Source organism: Tasmannia lanceolata, unplaced genomic scaffold, assembly GCF_043159265.1.
Source record: "Tasmannia lanceolata isolate RefF3 unplaced genomic scaffold, GAP_Taslan_0.1 ptg000011l, whole genome shotgun sequence".
Lineage (NCBI taxonomy): Eukaryota > Viridiplantae > Streptophyta > Magnoliopsida > Canellales > Winteraceae > Tasmannia > Tasmannia lanceolata.
Genome location: NW_027518688.1, coordinates 23,805,692 through 23,822,606, shown reverse-complemented (window position 1 = coordinate 23,822,606; position 16,915 = coordinate 23,805,692). Strand labels below are relative to the sequence as shown.

Genomic DNA, 16,915 nt, shown 5'->3' with positions numbered 1-16,915 from the left:
CAAAGCAGCACTTCTCTGAATAAATTATAGCACTGTGAAATACAAATGAGGAGAAGAAATAGCATTACCGAAAGGGTGAGTTGTAGATAGGGCTTGTTGGGCTGAATGCAGAGTCTGCAAGACATTGTAAATGACACTTGGGCACCTGCCTTTGACACTCTCTGATGTTCCTCATCCACTAACCATCCTCCTCTGTCCTCTCCTCACTGCTTAATGCATATGGTGTCTTCTATACCAAACCTATAAAATTTGTTTTGGTGTTACAATCCATAAGAAAAATCCCTTTTCTGTAGGAGATGCAAGATCCACACCAGAAACCCATTATTTTTCCATTTAAAATGCTATCAATATTTGAAAGAAAAATGTAATGGGAATCAATTACTAGACAAACCACTGATACAGCCTGCAAAAAGTGCTTGCTGTTTTAGAACATAATGGAAATGGGCATAGAGCTTTGAGATGACAGACCACCGTAGCCTAAAACAAATTGCTTTTTCTAGAATAAGTCATAGTTAACAAATAGTGGTAGAGATGATTTTCTGTCCAAATACCATGAGTCAGAGATATAGGGCACGTTGAATTTTTTTTTTTTCCCCCATGATAAACTAGTCTCCAAGTGGTGAGAAGTGGCTAAACATCAGGAAACAAAAAACTCTACTCAAAATAGGATCGACTTTTTCCTGATTTTTAGCCATTTCTCAGCCTCATCTCAATCATGCCATCTCAAATCTCTCTCCTCCTCCCACCCGCCCTGCCACTCTTTCACCACTTGGGGACACTAATTTATCATGAAATTTTTTTTCCTGGCTACCAGAGATTGCCATAGTGGTCGTTTTCAGTTGTGAAATTTGTGTAGGTCAAAATTATTGATATGGATTGGACCATTCCGTGATGAAGATGAAGACGAAGACGCTTTCACAACTGAACTGTCTTTGATGAAGATAAAGAACTCATTTTACTTGCGTCAGTAGATACGCTTTCTAATTTGGTAAGTATAAACGAGATTGCTAATTTGCTAGTCGTTAGAAGATTTACAACTCCACGAATTAGCAATTTAAAATAAAAACAAAACAATACTATGGAAAGAATATCAATTGTGGAGAAAACAAGAGTACAGACTGTTGTTTTTTAAGTGAAAACCAGCAGACAATAAAAGCCAACTTTCATAAACTTCATATCCTGTAAAACCAAGTCCATATAAAGACTTGACTTTTAATCCTAGACTTTGTATTATTAACAACCTGTTGAAGTATAAATGATTAAATAACACGAATTCTAACAGCTTAAGCTTTTGGAGTAATTGGTGGTTTCACACGGTATCGGAGCTATTGCCTCGTGGCAGGTCCTTGGATCAAAATTCAAAACCCAACAACTCCTTGATATTAAAAATCCATATGTATGGCCAACCCAAAAGATGGGCCATGTGCCACATGTACGTCCAATCCCCAAAAAGAGGGCCACATGAGAGGGATGATTAAATAACAACAACTCTAACAACTTAAGCTTTTGGAGTAATTGGTTGCTTTACAAACCCCAAAATGCTTCTACTTGCACTCAGATTCCAACTACATTCAAAAAACTTTTTCGTTTTCTTTTGAATGCCGGTGATATATTGAAATTGAAGAAAGAGAGGAAAGGGACCCTCGATTGAATTTGTTCAAGAATCAACATTAAAAAAAGAAAGAACAAAATTTAACATCCCTCGAGTAGGGGGCAATGATCAAGCACTCCCTCCGTGGTGGACCGAGGAAGTTGATTTGCCTCTGGTAGAGCAGAGGACATGGGGGAAAGATGTGGCATGCCCATCAACAAGGACGATCAGGAAATCCTTGGGGCGGAAACCCTTTCCATCTGCACCCAATGAATGAAGTTGAGTGAGTCATTCTCAACCATGTGAGAATCAAGAAGGGACGAGTCCGCAAGATGAATTCCAGTCAAAAGTGCGGGAACATCCGCCTCGTTGGAATCTATCACCCCAAGCGAACTCGAGAAAGCCTAGTAACAATGGTCTTTGTACTATGCAAAATGTCACCGATCCTGCCAAGCCCCATCTACATTAGGTCCACAAAGACTTCCAACTAACCAGGTGATATTTTCTTCTTTCCTCCTTGTCATTCCACAAGGAAGTTCTTTTGGAGCTGATCATGCTTATCAATCGACCAATTGGACATCAAAAGAGGACAAAGTATAGAGGTGGGTTGGCCAGCACTGCTTTGATAAGCGTAATCCTACCTGCCAAGAAGAGAAAAATTTTCTTCCAAGGGAAAAGATTTCTCCCCACCATTCCGATCACTAGGTTACCAAACTCTTAGGTGGTCTGCCAACAGATAAATGCAGCCCAAATAACAGTTAGAAATCGACACCTCCCTGCATCCTAAAATCTGAAATGAAATCCAATCATCGAGGATTTTGAGAAGTTGATCCACTGACCAGATACAGTCTCGTAACACCTCAAAACCGCCTTTAGATTTTTCACTCTCCTCAGAGCAACTGAAGAGAAGGGTGTCTTCAATGTACTACAAATGAATAATCTCAGTGCCTAAATATGTCAAATTTAGACTTTCTAAACCACATACAAGATTTCAAATAAAATTCAAGATAATCCCTGACCATTTAATCGTCCAAAGCATGTTTGGTCCCTGCTAACATTATCAATCCAGTATCACAAAAAATGGTTAATTTACAAACTTTTTCTTTCAATTCTTCTTAGGTGAGATTCCTCCAATTGGTTTTCATCTAACATATAATGTACATCTGGACTTGGTTCATCTTTTGATTTTACACTACATCATTCCCTCATAGTTTGATAGAACTTGTCTTTCACGTTTAAATCATACACCGCTTTCATATTCATTTCACGTAATTGACAACGAGTATCGTGATCATCCCCTTCTACCTAATAAAACACTTGGAGTCAGTGTTGTCAATTCGGTTTCGTTTCGTCCATTCCGGACGAAACGAACCGGTTTCGTTCCAATTCCAATTTCGTTCCGGTGGAAATTTCGTTCCATTCCGGACGAAATTTTCCGAAATCCGGAATTTCGTCCGGAATCGTGCATAACGGCTAGTTTGACTGGATTTTACAGATTTTACAACAATGCCCCTGGAACGGCTCTTTTTGGTTTTTGACCATTTTAACCTCAAAATGTGACCGTTTATAGCTGTTGGGAATGGTATTTTAGTCATATTTAAATGCACAATCAATTAAAAACTCTATAAATAGCCTTTTCCCTACCTTCTTATCCTCCACCTTCACATAAGTGATTCTCCTTCTTTCTCTACTTTCACTTACATTATCTATTCTACTAAATTTCCTACAAGTCTACCCTCTTCTTCAACTCAATCCAAGTCTATTTTGGAGCAAAGGGAAGGCATACATTCAACTTACCACTACAAGAAGTCAAGAACTATTTCCAAAAGCTTATTTCAAGTGAGTGAAGGCTAATTTTTTCTTCTTCTCTTCAACTCAAGTTCAACCTCAAGGTTCTCTTTATTTCTTTCCATTTCCTTTCTTTTATTTCTTACTTCATTTGTCCCCTTCTACTTCATTTTTTTGTAATTTGTTTCAATTTTCTTTCCTCTAATTTATTTTTTCCCTTCTTCTACTTCATTTCAGAATGAGTGGGTCGGGCTCGGGACCTTCTGCAGGAGCATCCTCTATTGGTTCGGCACCCGCTAGATCAGATGACCCGGCATGGGCTTACGGTACATTGGTTCCGGGTCAAAAAAATAAAGTAACTTGCATATTCTGTGGCAAAGTCATATCGGGTGGAGGTATAACCCGCTTGAAAGGACATTTAGCGGCTGTTCCTGGTGAAGTAGCATCATGCAAAAAAGTGACTGAAGATGAAAAATATCGAATGAAGCAACTTTTAGATGCAAAGAGAAAAGAAAGGGCTAGGATGAGCCTATCTAAAGCAGAGGTTGAAGGTTTTTATGGCATACCAGACGAAGAAGAAGAGCAGGATGAAGAAGACATTGGCACACAATTGCCTCAACGAAGAGGTAAGGAAGTTCTTGTAAAACCGAGTGATACAAAAAAGAAGAAGAAGAGAATCACAGGAGGGATAAGGAATTTCTTTGCACCACGAACAACCCCTGGAGCCCAGCCAAGCATTAAAAGTGCTTTGGCTACCAAAGAAACAATGGATAGAGTAGACATGGCGGTTGGCATGCTTTGCTACGATGCCAATCTCCCTTTCAACGTTGCCAATTCACCTTTCTGGCAACCTATGTTTGATGCTGTGAATGCCATGGGTTCGGGATATAAGGCACCTACTTATCATGCTTTAAGGGGTTCCATTTTGAAGAATACAGTAGATTGGGTAAACAACTACTTGGAGGGGATTAAGATGTCATGGAGATACACTGACTGTAGCATTATGGCGGATGGATGGACAGACACCAAACAACGCTCCCTAATCAACTTTTTGGTGTACTACCCTAAAGGAGTCATATTCCTCAAATCCGTTGATGCATCTGGCATAGTGAAGAATGCCGATGAATTATACAATATCTTTGAAAAGATTGTCGGAGAGGTGAATCCGAAATATGTGGTGCAATTTGTAACTGACAGTGAGCCAAGTTACAAAGCTGCTGGGAAAAGACTAGAAGCCGCATTTGGTACATTCTTCTGGACTCCGTGCGCAGCTCATTGCTTAGATCTCATCTTGGAGCATCTGTGCAAACCGACTATATTTCCTCACATAGCAACCACAATTGAGAGGGCTCGGACGATTACAAAGTTCATCTACAACCATGGAAGCCTCTTGAATTTGATGAGGAAGAAGTTCACAGGTGGGAAGGAGTTGTGCTGCTCTGCTGCAACCAGATTGGCTACAAATTTCATTAGCATAAAAAGTCCGGTGTTGAATCGCAAAGCACTTCAGCAGATGTTTGTGTCTGATGAGTATAGTACTAGTGGGTTTGTCCAACACCCACTGAGTGAAGGGGTAGTTAGTACTGTGTTGGATAAATCTTTTTGGGACCAATGCAAGTACATTCTAAACATCAGCGAGCCTTTAGTGAGAGTACTGCGTTTGGTAGATCGGCAGGACAAACCAGTGATGGGTTACCTATATGAGGCTATGGATAAGGCCAAAGAGAACATCAAGGAGAGGTTGAAGACAAAATCAGATTACATGCCCATCTGGAGGATCATCGACCAAAGATGGGATAGGCAACTCCACAGTCCCCTCCATGCAGCAGGATATTTTCTTAACCCTGCTCTATTTTTCACTCTTACCTTCTCTAGGCACAGTGAAGTAACCAGAGGCTTGTTGGCATGCATCACTCGACTGGTACCTGATGAAGCTACACTAGACCTCATCACCAATCAGATTGAAGATTATCGAGAGGCTAAGGGTATGTTTGGAATGAAGCTTGCAATCTGCAACCGAACGAAGTTGGGACCAGGTATATTTGAGTTGTTTGTTTAATTAAGTATAATTCATTTTAACTTTCAGTTTCTCAACAAATAATGCTTTACTATTTGTTACTTTACAGTTGCATGGTGGAATCAATTCGGAGGTGACGTGGAAGAATTACAGTTCTTTGCGATCAGAATCCTCAGTCAGACCTGCAGTGCGACTGGGTGTGAAAGGAATTGGAGCACCTTCGAACACATTCACTCTGCAAAGAGAAATAGGTTGGAGCACCAGAGATTAGATGACTTGGTGTTTGTCCATTACAATCTTAAGTTTCGAGAAAGGTATACAACGTAATATAATGTTTTCAACTCTCACCTCATCACTTTAAGCTTTTAAGTTTAACCTTTGACATTAAACTTAATGTTTTCATTTTCAGGCACTTGTTGAGAAAATCATCTATTACTAGTGGCCCTTTGAGCATAGACCATCTGGATGTCATGATGGATTGGGTTACAGAAGAAGAAGATGTCATATTCACGCCGGAAGACATTGGGTGGGAAAATCTTGAATCACTTACTGTTGTGGTTGGGGCCGGGGACGACGACGACGACTTTCTCATGCCTCTTGAAGAAGATGTCCCTACTGGTGGTCCAAGTGGTGATGACGGCGGCGACGACGACGACGACGAAGACATTGAGTATGATCATCCGGGTTATGATGACTGAGAGTTGTTGCGACTAGTTATTGTCTATGTTGCACTTTTATGTATTTCTTTTTTTTTTATGTTTTTCTATGTATCAGACTATTAGTTGAACTTATGCAAGACTTTATGTGTTTAAGTAATGAATATGGCTTTTGGGACACATATTTTGGACTATTTATTAGTTTTTCATCTTTTTCTATTGATTTTTTTATTTTTTTTGGATTTTTCTCATATTTTTTAATATTTTTTTTTGTGTGAACTAAAAGTTTTGATCGAAATGCACCGAAATAACCGAAATCCCACTGAAATTTCGTTTTGGTGGCCGAAACGAAATGGCGACCGAAACAGAATTTACAACTATGCTTGGAGTAGATATCTGAGATCTGATCTAACTTTTAAGGATTTTCTTTTGAAGATCTTATGCACTTTTCGCTCATTGATTCGAATCATTGCCAGTATCATCGCATTTAATGTGTAGACAATCTTCATTTTATTCAAAATTCTCAAAAAGTTTCCCAAACTCATCAAAATCTCAACTTACATGGAAATCGAAAAAGGGCCTCCAGTTTCAAAAGAGTATACCTTTGTGTCTGAATATCCGTTCTAAGACTTTTCCAAAAAAATAAATAAAAAGACCTTATGTATTGAGACTAAAGTTTGATTTTAGGGTTGTTTAAAGAGTACATATATATGGAGATAGATTTATGATATTATATTTTTGTTTTGAGAATCGAAGAAGCGTCCATAGCTCCTTATTTGTGATGTACAATCAGTTGCTTTTGTGTTTTCTCTTGATCTCTAAAACCCCTAAAATTTTCATTACAACCTTCTCAATTATATGTGAAATTTTGACGCCACGTTTCTAACAAATGGATCAAATGAAACCCTATCAATGTTAGACTGCATTAATCGTACATTTTAGTCATCTAATCTTCAATTTTCACAACAAATTAAAGAAATTATGGATCCTTGATAGTTTTCTAGCTCCTGAATTCCCTGACCCCATAGAAAAGAATGTTCCTCCACTAAGCATCATGCAAAATTACGTCTTGGAGTTGCATCATTTATATTCTAGAACACCCCATTTCTTATTTATTTAGTAAATGGGCAAGCCTCCATCCTTATGTTTTTCTTATTGGTAGCTTGTTTAACTCCCCATATATAATCTTTATATTATTATTTAAGAAGACTGTTAAAGTAAGCTTTTGGAGAAGTTGGTAAGTTAACATGGTATCAGAGCCAAAGGTCTCGAGTTCAAACCTCCCGGATAGTAAAAATCCACATGCGATGGTCAGCCCAAAGTGGACCACATGTGCCACGTGTTTGCCAAGTGGGCCACACGTGCGGGGGGAGTGTTAAAGTATAAAAGATAAAATAACGCCTTTCCCCAATAGCTTAAGCTTTTGGAGAAGTTGGTAAGTTAACAAAGACAAAGACAAGCATAACAGAAGGCAAGGAGCATACCCTCTATCATTCTAATCATTGGACTTTCTCCAACCATGGCTTTGATATGTGTATTTCTAATACAGAACAGAGTAAAACAGAAAAAAAAAGTAATCAAGGCTGTAACAAATGGCAACAGAGAAGCAGAATAAGAATTACATTATTGACGTCCCAAATTTGCTACCATGAGTTCCTCTTTGGGCAACATTCCCACATACTAAAACCATTTGTTAGTATCCAAATATGTCTTCAAACAAATGTGCAATTTAATCCAAAAAAGAAGTTGTCTTCGCATATAACTTACACAGTAGGATTTCAAATGAATTTGGAGAAGGATATTAGAGTTAGGGTTTCCAAAATGAAGAAGCAGTAGCGAGAGACTGACCTTGACTACTCCGCGTATTTTGAAGACGAAAGATTTGCTCCTCAACATCTTTTGTTGGAAAAAGGCCCCGTCGCCCGGTTTGGATTGCCAGAAGAACATTTCCAACGGGCAAATTTTTTTTCCTTGGGTCAGGTTGGGGTCGGGTTGAGTTTCCCCAACCTGGGTTGGGTTCTGATTGAGAGTTTTCGGCAACCTAGCCCAAGTGAAACCCTACAATTTTTTACGATTTTTTTTTTTTTTGGGTAAGCTTAAAAGCTCGGGTTGGGTTTGGTCGGGTTGAACTCGGGTCGGGTTCGGTTGGAAAAAAAAGGATTCCTCTGATTGGGTCAGGTTGGAAATTGGTTCGGGTTGGAAAAAAGGATTCCTCCGGTCGGGTAAGGTTGGGTTGAACCTCATCAGCTTGGATAAAAAAAGGGTTCCTCAGGTCGGGTGGAACCCAGAAGTGCGCTAGTGGTCATAACATAATAGTAGGTGTCTTAGGGAAGATAGTTAGTTTTTAACCTGCATTAAGTTGGTTGGGTCTATGTGTCATGTTTCTTTTCAGTTATCGTTAGAAATATAATATCAATTCTAGAAAGATCTAACTGTTGGATCATTGGGGTTGTAGATTAGCACGTTTGTAGTTGTTTTTGTTGGGAATAGGGGCTAAGCTATGAACGGATTTATTAGATGGGTTAGAGAAGAATAAAATATAATAATGCTAATAATAAAGGTCCAGGTTTACTACTTAAGATACTTTCTAGTTCTTTTCATTTAAAGGGTACTAAATTAAGGGCGATGATATTTTCACCCCCACACACATGCATTTCCCTTATAACGTGATTTGACGTCAAAAAGAGTTAAAGTTACCCACTTTTCACGTCAAATCACGTTATAAGGGAGCGTGCGTCTAATGCAGGGGGAGTGAAAATATCGTCTCCCTAAATTAATGGACTATTATGCTTTCTCTTACAACTTCTATTGAAGAATGGGAGAGTTCAGCTTCCCCTCCGAGTGAACCACATTAAACTTCATAATCATAGACAGAAAGAGAAAAGGTCAAAGGAAGAAGGCGTGCAACAAAAGACATCCCATGTTTTTCTATATCGGACAATGGAGTTCACTTTCATTGTTGTTGGTTTGCCATTGTGTGATGCTGAAAGTAACATATGTAAGTAATGCGTTTTTATATGTTGTGTGTGTGAAGTCTAGTATTTTTCACAAAAAGAAAAAAAGATCCAATATTTTTCGAAAAGTGCAGTGGTGCCTACTTCATTAGATGATCCAAACGGTTCATTTGTTGGGCCACAATATAAATAGGCTTTACCCAAAAGATCATGTCCATTGGCTAATGGCCAATGAGCTCATATTCTTAGATCTAATAACTGATCACTACTTACCATACGTGTAAGCCTCCCTAGTAGATCACTACATTTTCACTGCTCTTGTGTGACATTATTGAGAAGGAAGCTAATTTGAGGAAGAGACAAGCAAATAGGGGCTGAAAAGTAGGGCTGCAACTTGGGTCGGGTTTTACCTGACCCGCATCGACCTGACCCGAAAATAGCTTGGGTTGGGTTCATGTTTCTCTGGTTTCGGGTCAAGCCGGGTCTACGATCCAAAAGCCCGCATGAATATCGGGTTGAGCTAGGTTTGAAGGGGCCCGACCCGACCCGACCCGAGTTACCTAAGTTATAGTATGTATTTTTTTGTCTAAAACTTTTTTACTTTAAAAGTGAAAAGTTAAAAGTAAAACTCACGCACGCACACCATCACAGGGACTCTTTCCATCTTCTTTTCGTTTCCCCACTTTAGCTCTAGGGTTTCAATTTTCAACTAAATAGTTAATGCACTAAATAGTTTGTTTATTTATCTTATATGAGTATAATAATTTTCATTTGGTAATGCATCAATTTATTCTCTTTGGACTAGTTATTAGTTAATGCACTAAAAAGTTTGCCATGCTTGAGTTTTTCTACTTCTATGAGTTGAGTTGCCTTGCCAAACAAGAGTTTTCCTTAAAAAATTGGGTCAACGTAAAAAAAACCCGACCCGAGACTTATCGTGGGTAGGGCCGGGCTTGGGAATCGTGGGTTTTCCAGAAAAAAAACCCGACCCGACCCGAGATTTATCGTGGGTAGGGCCGGGCTTGGGAATCATGGGTTTTCCGGAAAAAAACCGGACTCGACCCGACCTGTCCCGAGATATTTCTCGGGTAGGGTTGGGTTCTTCAAAACCCGACCCGCCCGACCCGAGTTGCAGCCCTACTGAAAAGACTGGAGAAAGAGTGGAAATATCATTTCCCTTTCTTTAACACGAGGGATTTCTGGAATATGAAAAGCCATAATCAGGCACCCAAATGAATGGTCCAGATCATTAGACCATATCTCTATCTTAAGTAAGCAATGAGCAACACATAATTCCTCTTCTCCAATCCCTTATCCCCTATACATCTATCTAACTATCCACTAGAACATAGACACAACAAAAGAGGAAAAAACAACTTGTTTTGCGACCGGAAACAAAAAGCAGTGACATTTAAAGATAGAACATGGGTTTTTTTGTAATTTCCAAAATATCAGATGGAAGCAGAGAAAGGTAAGAAATATGAGGTTGGAAGCTCAAGGTACATCCATTATCTTATCTCATATTTTCCCATTTTCTCACCACAAACTTCATCTCCAACCAATATCACAAATTCAAAATCCACCCACTTAAAGGAAAACTAATAACACAAAATCATGTAATAAAGAAATAAAATTATATATACCTCAAAGCTTCAACTATTTGTTTTAGTTGCAGACATGGCTACTCATGCAGCTCTTGCTTCCTCAAGAATTCCCACAAATACCAGGCTCCCCTCAAAGGGCAGTCACACCCATTCTACTCCATGCTTCTCTAAGGTATTTCCTCTCTCTCTCTCTCTCATGGGTTTTTACTCTTTTTTTGTTTTCGATTTTTTTTTTTCATTAGGGACTTTGCTTAGGCCCTGTTTGGACTGTAAGACAAACATTTCTGACTGAAAATTGTATAATTTAGAGGGAAATGATATGATTTTGGTTAATTTAGAGGGATATCATCATAAATTGAAGGTCCCTCTGAATAAAATTTGAATGGGATCCGTTCAAGTTATTTTTTTTTGTGTGTAAAAAAGTAGGAAATTGTAGAAATATTTTTCCTTTCCAAACTTTTCTCGAAAATTCCTGCAATCCAAACAATGCCTATAGGGTGTTTAGTCTAATCAAAGAGTTGATTAATCAGTTCTTAGATCCTTTGTTAAAGACAAAGGCAGTAATAGACTAACAATTGGACTAATTATTAATATAATTTTGTAATATTCTCAATTTTGTGCAGAGACTAGACGTGGCCGAATTCTCGGGGCTCCGATCAAACACGATCGTGACCTATGCCAAACATGGGAGTGACGCATCTTTCTTTGATGTATTGGCTGCCCAGCTCACTCCCAAGGTCAGCAATTTAAAGAATTTTTATGAGAAAATTGAGATTGTGCCCCAAATTTATATCTACGAGGATTTTGGAAGAAAATAAGGGCCCGTTTTGATACCTCATGCATTTGTATTTTGATTTGGATTTGAGTTTTGGATACAAAACACATCTTCATGATCATGTTTTAAGAGGGAGAGAAAGAGAGAGAGAGAGTGAGGGAGGGAGGGAGGGATGTCTCGCTGCTGCCGGAGCAACGTGAGGAGCAACGATGGTGACGGAAGTTGCCACAAACGTTGATTTCCAAATAATGTCTCGCAGAAAAGATTTGAAAATCGGAATTTTTTGCACTGTTGTAACTGATATGGAAATTCTAAGGATCTGATCTAGTTCAAAATATCAACTAAATCCAAATCTAAATCTTGCTGGTATCCAAACGTGGCATAAGGTTACATTCTTTAACCTTTCTTGGTACCACTTTTGCACTTTTGTTTTTTCATTTCAGACAATGGGAAGATTGAAAAAATAATAATTCGGAAAGTGATATCTCCACCAATGACAATTTGTCCAATTTTTCAGTGCTGGTTTATAGGTTTTATATTTTCACTTTATAGGACAAAATTACATGGGTGGAAGTGCCTAAATAGAGAAAAGTGTTCCTGCGCAGCTGCGCAAGGAGTTAGTTTACCTGCGCATTAGTGGCTTATAAAGCCACCGATTGGTTCGTATGGCGGGTCCACCTTTGCCGGGTCCAAAAAAGCGACCAATCGGTGGCTTTATAAGCCACTAATACGTAGGTAACTCCCTGCGCAGCTGCGCCGGAACACTTCTCTCGCCTAAATATAATCATTATCAATTTTAGGGACATAAAATTGAAATGTTTTTCTGTATAATTGAATAACAATTTTTTTGGGGATAAATAAGAAAGATTTCATTCCATGATAGCATTTCCTATGTAAGGATCCACATATTTTATTAGTAATGATAAAGGATGTAGACTATATACCATTATAAGGTATATGGACCCTCACACCATCCACTCTACCTTGAGGTCAGAATTCAATTGTCATTACTTTAATAATAATCATAATGATTGATAATCATATTAATATGATCTGCTCATGCTTAAAGAAAAGGGATTTTCACCTATAGATCCCTAATCTGCAAATTATTTCTCAATTAGTCATGGAAAATTATGAAAAGACCAAAAAGCTTAAATTTTTTTTAAAATATTTTCAAAAAGACTTTAAATACTACACTGACCTTCAATCACTTCTAAAGCCTTATTTGTTTTTTGTTTTTTTTGGCCTACAAATATTAGCCACAACATTTTGCATATTAAAAATAATTGCAATTTCATAAGGATACAAATAAAAAATTTGGTTGAGAAGTTATTCTTTTAGAGTTACTCAAAAGGTATTTTTGTCAAAAAAAAGGAGTATGGAATGGATGTTAGGGATTTACTAGAAAGTTATGTCGTTGGGAATTTTTATAATTTCATTTATTCAAGATCATATTTTGTTTTTAAGCTACTTAATCTCATTTCATTAATACATAGATTGCTGGATCAACCCCTGTTAAAGGAGAGACGGTCGCAAAGCTGAAGGTAGCGATTAATGGCTTTGGACGCATTGGCCGAAATTTCCTGCGTTGCTGGCATGGCCGGAAAAACTCCCCCCTCGATGTCATTGTTGTGAATGACAGCGGCGGTGTCAAGAACGTAAGTAAATCCGTAGTTTATGGACCTCTTTGGATACCTCCAAAATTTATTTTCATGGCTCTTACAATGTATACTTACACACGTGTACATATGCGTGTCAACATCTAAGTCACAAATATCATTCTCAGGAATTTCTCGGCAAAGGAAAATCTCCGGATATATTAATTTTTATTTATTTTTCAGGTTTATGTCGGGAAATAATAAATTAAGAATATAAAAATATATAATTTTAGAAAAATATAAAAAAATATCACAATATTATCGCAATATTATTGTGATTTTTTTTTTGAAAAATGGCAGCCACACAATATTGTAGTGATATTTTTTCACAGTAAATGATAAAAAGAAAAATATTGTTATAGTTTGGTAAAATCTCTGGATTATTTCTGGATTGTCGTTTTATCAAATTATCGGAGATATTTGTGACATAGATTGACATATATTTCTCTGCATAAATTATTGAACTGATATATTCATAATTATGTATCTCTCTCTCTCTCTCTCTCTCTCTCTCTCTCTATATATATATATATATATATATATATATATATATATATATATATATATATATATATATATTGTTTGGCCGCTCGGATTCAAATTCACAGAACATTTTCAATGATAGGCATCTCATCTACTCAAGTACGACTCGATGCTAGGAACTTTCAAGGCTGATGTGAAAGTTGTGAATAATGAGACGATTAGTGTGGATGGTAAGCTGATCAAGGTCGTCTCAAATCGAGATCCCCTAAAGCTACCATGGGCAGAACTCGGTATCGACATCGTTATTGAGGTATATATTTCGTATCTGAACTACATTCTCTTAGATTCTTTTTTGCACAAAATAAAAATTTCCACACTGAAACTACCAATTACTCCAAAAGCTTAAGTTGATGGAGATGGCGTTATTTAATCTTTTATACTTTAACACTCCCCCTCGTGTGTGTCCCCTCTTTCTAGATTTTAGGGTTGACCTACTCATGGCACATGTGGCCTCTCTTTTAGGTTTGGCCATTGCATGTGGATTTTTGCTATCGAGGAGGCTTGAACTCAAAACCTTTGGCTCTGATAAACGACTAATTACTCCAAAAACTTAAGCCGATGGAGATGGCGTTATTTAATCTTTTATACTTTTGCACGCACTGAGGTACGGTAACCCTCTTTTTTCAAAAAAAAAAAAAAAAAAACTTTGGAAAAACAACCTATGCTATAGCTGCTTTTTTTTTTCTTCCTAAAAATACCCTTTTTTTTTGTGAATTTACTAAAATGACAATAGGTCTAACTACGATAATAAAATTTTAATTTCTGAAACATGTTTACTATAGTTTAAGATTGATTTCACAAAAATAATTTAATTAAACAAATGATCAAAGATATACAACCAGTTCTTTATAATTTTTAAGTAAACTAAATAATTATACAATTTATAAGGGTACGGGAGTGTTCGTGGATGGCCCGGGTGCTGGAAAACACATTCAAGCTGGCGCGAGGAAGGTTATCATAACAGCTCCGGCTAAAGGGGCCGATATTCCGACATATGTTATGGGGGTGAATGAAGGGGATTACTCTGATGAAGTGGCAAATATTATAAGGTGAAATCTTTTTTATTTACCTCTTAATTACTATTATTATTCATCTAAATCGAAATTTATATTTGTATTTGCAGTAATGCTTCCTGTACTACAAACTGTCTAGCTCCTTTTGTGAAGGTTATCGACGAGGAGTTTGGTAGGTATACTATACATTATGATTTTTGAATGATTTTTTATCTTCACTTGCTTTGATTGATAATGGCATTCTTCACTTCATTAAACATTTCTTTGATTGGTTGTTGTTACTTAAGAAGATGTTGTGCATTGTTGCAGGAATTGTTAAGGGAACCATGACGACCACTCATTCCTACACTGGGGATCAGGTAAGGAAAAATAGTGAAAACTGATCTCAGGCGGTTTATCTAACACTTCCACTGTTATCCATGAGCCTAACAACTTTGATTGGCTGATTCTACTTAGCAGTAATAATCTACTAATCAATGTTTAGCAAAACCCATTCATGACTTGTTTTTTTTTTTTAATCCATTTGTTAATCATAAAACACATTATGAACTTAATTGCATTTTTCTTAAAAGGAAAAGGATATGTCCACACCTTTTTCCAACATTCCATCCCCTTCTGTTTGTCATTTTGCTGAAATAGACTTCATTTTGAGGAAAATAAAGCATAATGGGGAGGGAAAAGACAAACAAAAGGGGTGGAATTATCATTTTCCTTTTCCTAATCCATTTGTTAATCATAGAACCCATTAATGACTTGCATTATTCTTAATACATTTTCATATCTTCCATATTTATTTTGTGTCACCATAGAGACTGTTAGATGCCTCCCATCGCGACTTAAGACGAGCAAGAGCCGCGGCACTAAACATTGTCCCAACAAGCACAGGGGCGGCCAAGGCTGTGTCCCTCGTGCTGCCCCAACTCAAAGGCAAGCTCAATGGAATCGCTCTCCGAGTCCCGACTCCAAATGTTTCCGTCGTCGACCTTGTCGTGAACGTAGAAAAGAAGGGAATTTCGGCCGAAGATGTTAATGCTGCCTTTAGAAAGGCGGCTAACGGCCCACAGAAGGGGATTCTGGCGGTGTGTGATGTCCCCCTAGTGTCCGTGGACTTTCGGTGCACCGATGTCTCGTCCACAATTGATTCATCCTTAACCATGGTAATGTAAAACAACCAATTACTCCAAAGGCTTAAGCTTGTAGAGATGGTGTTATTTAATCATTTATACTTCAACAGGTAATGGGGGATGATATGGTTAAGGTGGTGGCTTGGTATGACAATGAATGGGGATACAGGTGAGCTGTCAATACTAATTTGATTAGTTCTTAATCTAATCATCATTTTTGTCCTTTTTCATTCTAAAAAATATGAGTTTTTATGTAGTGTAAGCCCACACCGTATAGTATTTTTTCAAAAAGTACTGTGCGGCCTACACCATAGGATGATCCAAACCGTCCATTTGATGCGCGACAACGTAATTTGCTTGTGGCAAGAAAATCATTTCCATAGGATGATACTAGCCCTCCGTTCTATAAAGGAGATGCATATATTATGGAAACCCATATCATAATCATATGGACATGATTTTTGAGGCGCAACCTATTTATGTTGTGGCCCATCAAATGGACGGTTTGGATCATCCATGGGGTAAGCCGTGCAGGTTTTTTTTTTTTTTTTGAAAAATACTGGACTGTACAGGATTACAATGTATAAAATCTCAAAAAATTCACTCTACCCATGTTTAGAATTTAATTAATCATGTTTATGATCTTGTTACGTAGCCAACGGGTGGTGGATTTGGCACATTTAGTGGCGAGCAAGTGGCCGGGGATACCTGTGGTGGACAGTGGAGACCCCTTGGAAGAGTTCTGCAAGACAAGCCCTGAAACAGAGGAATGCAGAGTCTATGAAGCTTAATTATTTACATTTTTTTTTAATTTAAAGATAATTATTTTTATATGTGCTTTGATGAAACTAATGCTCATGCAAGAGCTAATGGTTTCCTTCCAGATTTCTATCTATTTTGAAGTTATGAAAATGGGAGGGACAAAGAAAATAATAATGTTGCATTTGTGTGATCACAACTAGGGCTGCAACTCGAGCCGGGTTTTACCCGACCCGCATCGACCCGACCCGAAAATAGCCTGGGTTGGGTTCAGGTTTCATGGGTTTCGGGTCGAGCCGGGTTGAGCATTCAAAAGCCCGCATGAATCTCGAGTCGAGCCGGGTTTGAAGGGGCCCGACCCGATCCGACCCGAGTTACATAAGTTATAGTATGCACATTTTTTTATATTGTTAGTTAAAAGTTAAAAGTGAAA

General features: G+C 37.9%; 2 protein-coding genes across 2 annotated transcripts; both read left to right on the top strand.

Annotated features, from left to right (window-relative positions):
* The first annotated feature begins 3,105 nt into the window (after positions 1 to 3,105).
* Positions 3,106 to 6,186, top strand: LOC143886288 (uncharacterized). Its single transcript, XM_077390220.1, has 3 exons — positions 3,106 to 5,415; positions 5,506 to 5,710; positions 5,806 to 6,186. The coding sequence occupies exons 1-3, from the start codon at positions 3,618 to 3,620 to the stop codon at positions 6,092 to 6,094; spliced, it is 2,292 nt and encodes a 763-aa protein (XP_077246335.1). The 5' UTR covers positions 3,106 to 3,617; the 3' UTR covers positions 6,095 to 6,186.
* A 4,376-nt stretch (positions 6,187 to 10,562) lies between these two features.
* On the top strand, positions 10,563 to 16,635 carry GAPB (glyceraldehyde-3-phosphate dehydrogenase B subunit). Its single transcript, XM_077390809.1, has 10 exons — positions 10,563 to 10,782; positions 11,234 to 11,347; positions 12,882 to 13,043; positions 13,669 to 13,836; positions 14,475 to 14,635; positions 14,710 to 14,771; positions 14,909 to 14,958; positions 15,409 to 15,756; positions 15,834 to 15,892; positions 16,379 to 16,635. Exons 1-10 carry the CDS (start codon positions 10,684 to 10,686, stop codon positions 16,512 to 16,514), a joined length of 1,359 nt encoding a protein of 452 aa, XP_077246924.1. The 5' UTR covers positions 10,563 to 10,683; the 3' UTR covers positions 16,515 to 16,635.
* The last annotated feature ends 280 nt before the right edge of the window (positions 16,636 to 16,915 follow it).

Coding starts and splice junctions, on each gene's coding strand:
- LOC143886288 (XM_077390220.1), top strand. CDS start 3,618: ATGAGTGGGTCGGGCTCGGGACCTTCTGCAGGAGCATCCTCTATTGGT. Junction 5,416..5,505: donor CCGAACGAAGTTGGGACCAG/GTATATTTGAGT, acceptor GTTACTTTACAG/TTGCATGGTGGAATCAATTC. Junction 5,711..5,805: donor AATCTTAAGTTTCGAGAAAG/GTATACAACGTA, acceptor TTTCATTTTCAG/GCACTTGTTGAGAAAATCAT.
- GAPB (XM_077390809.1), top strand. CDS start 10,684: ATGGCTACTCATGCAGCTCTTGCTTCCTCAAGAATTCCCACAAATACC. Junction 11,348..12,881: donor CTGCCCAGCTCACTCCCAAG/GTCAGCAATTTA, acceptor ATTAATACATAG/ATTGCTGGATCAACCCCTGT. Junction 14,772..14,908: donor GGTTATCGACGAGGAGTTTG/GTAGGTATACTA, acceptor GCATTGTTGCAG/GAATTGTTAAGGGAACCATG.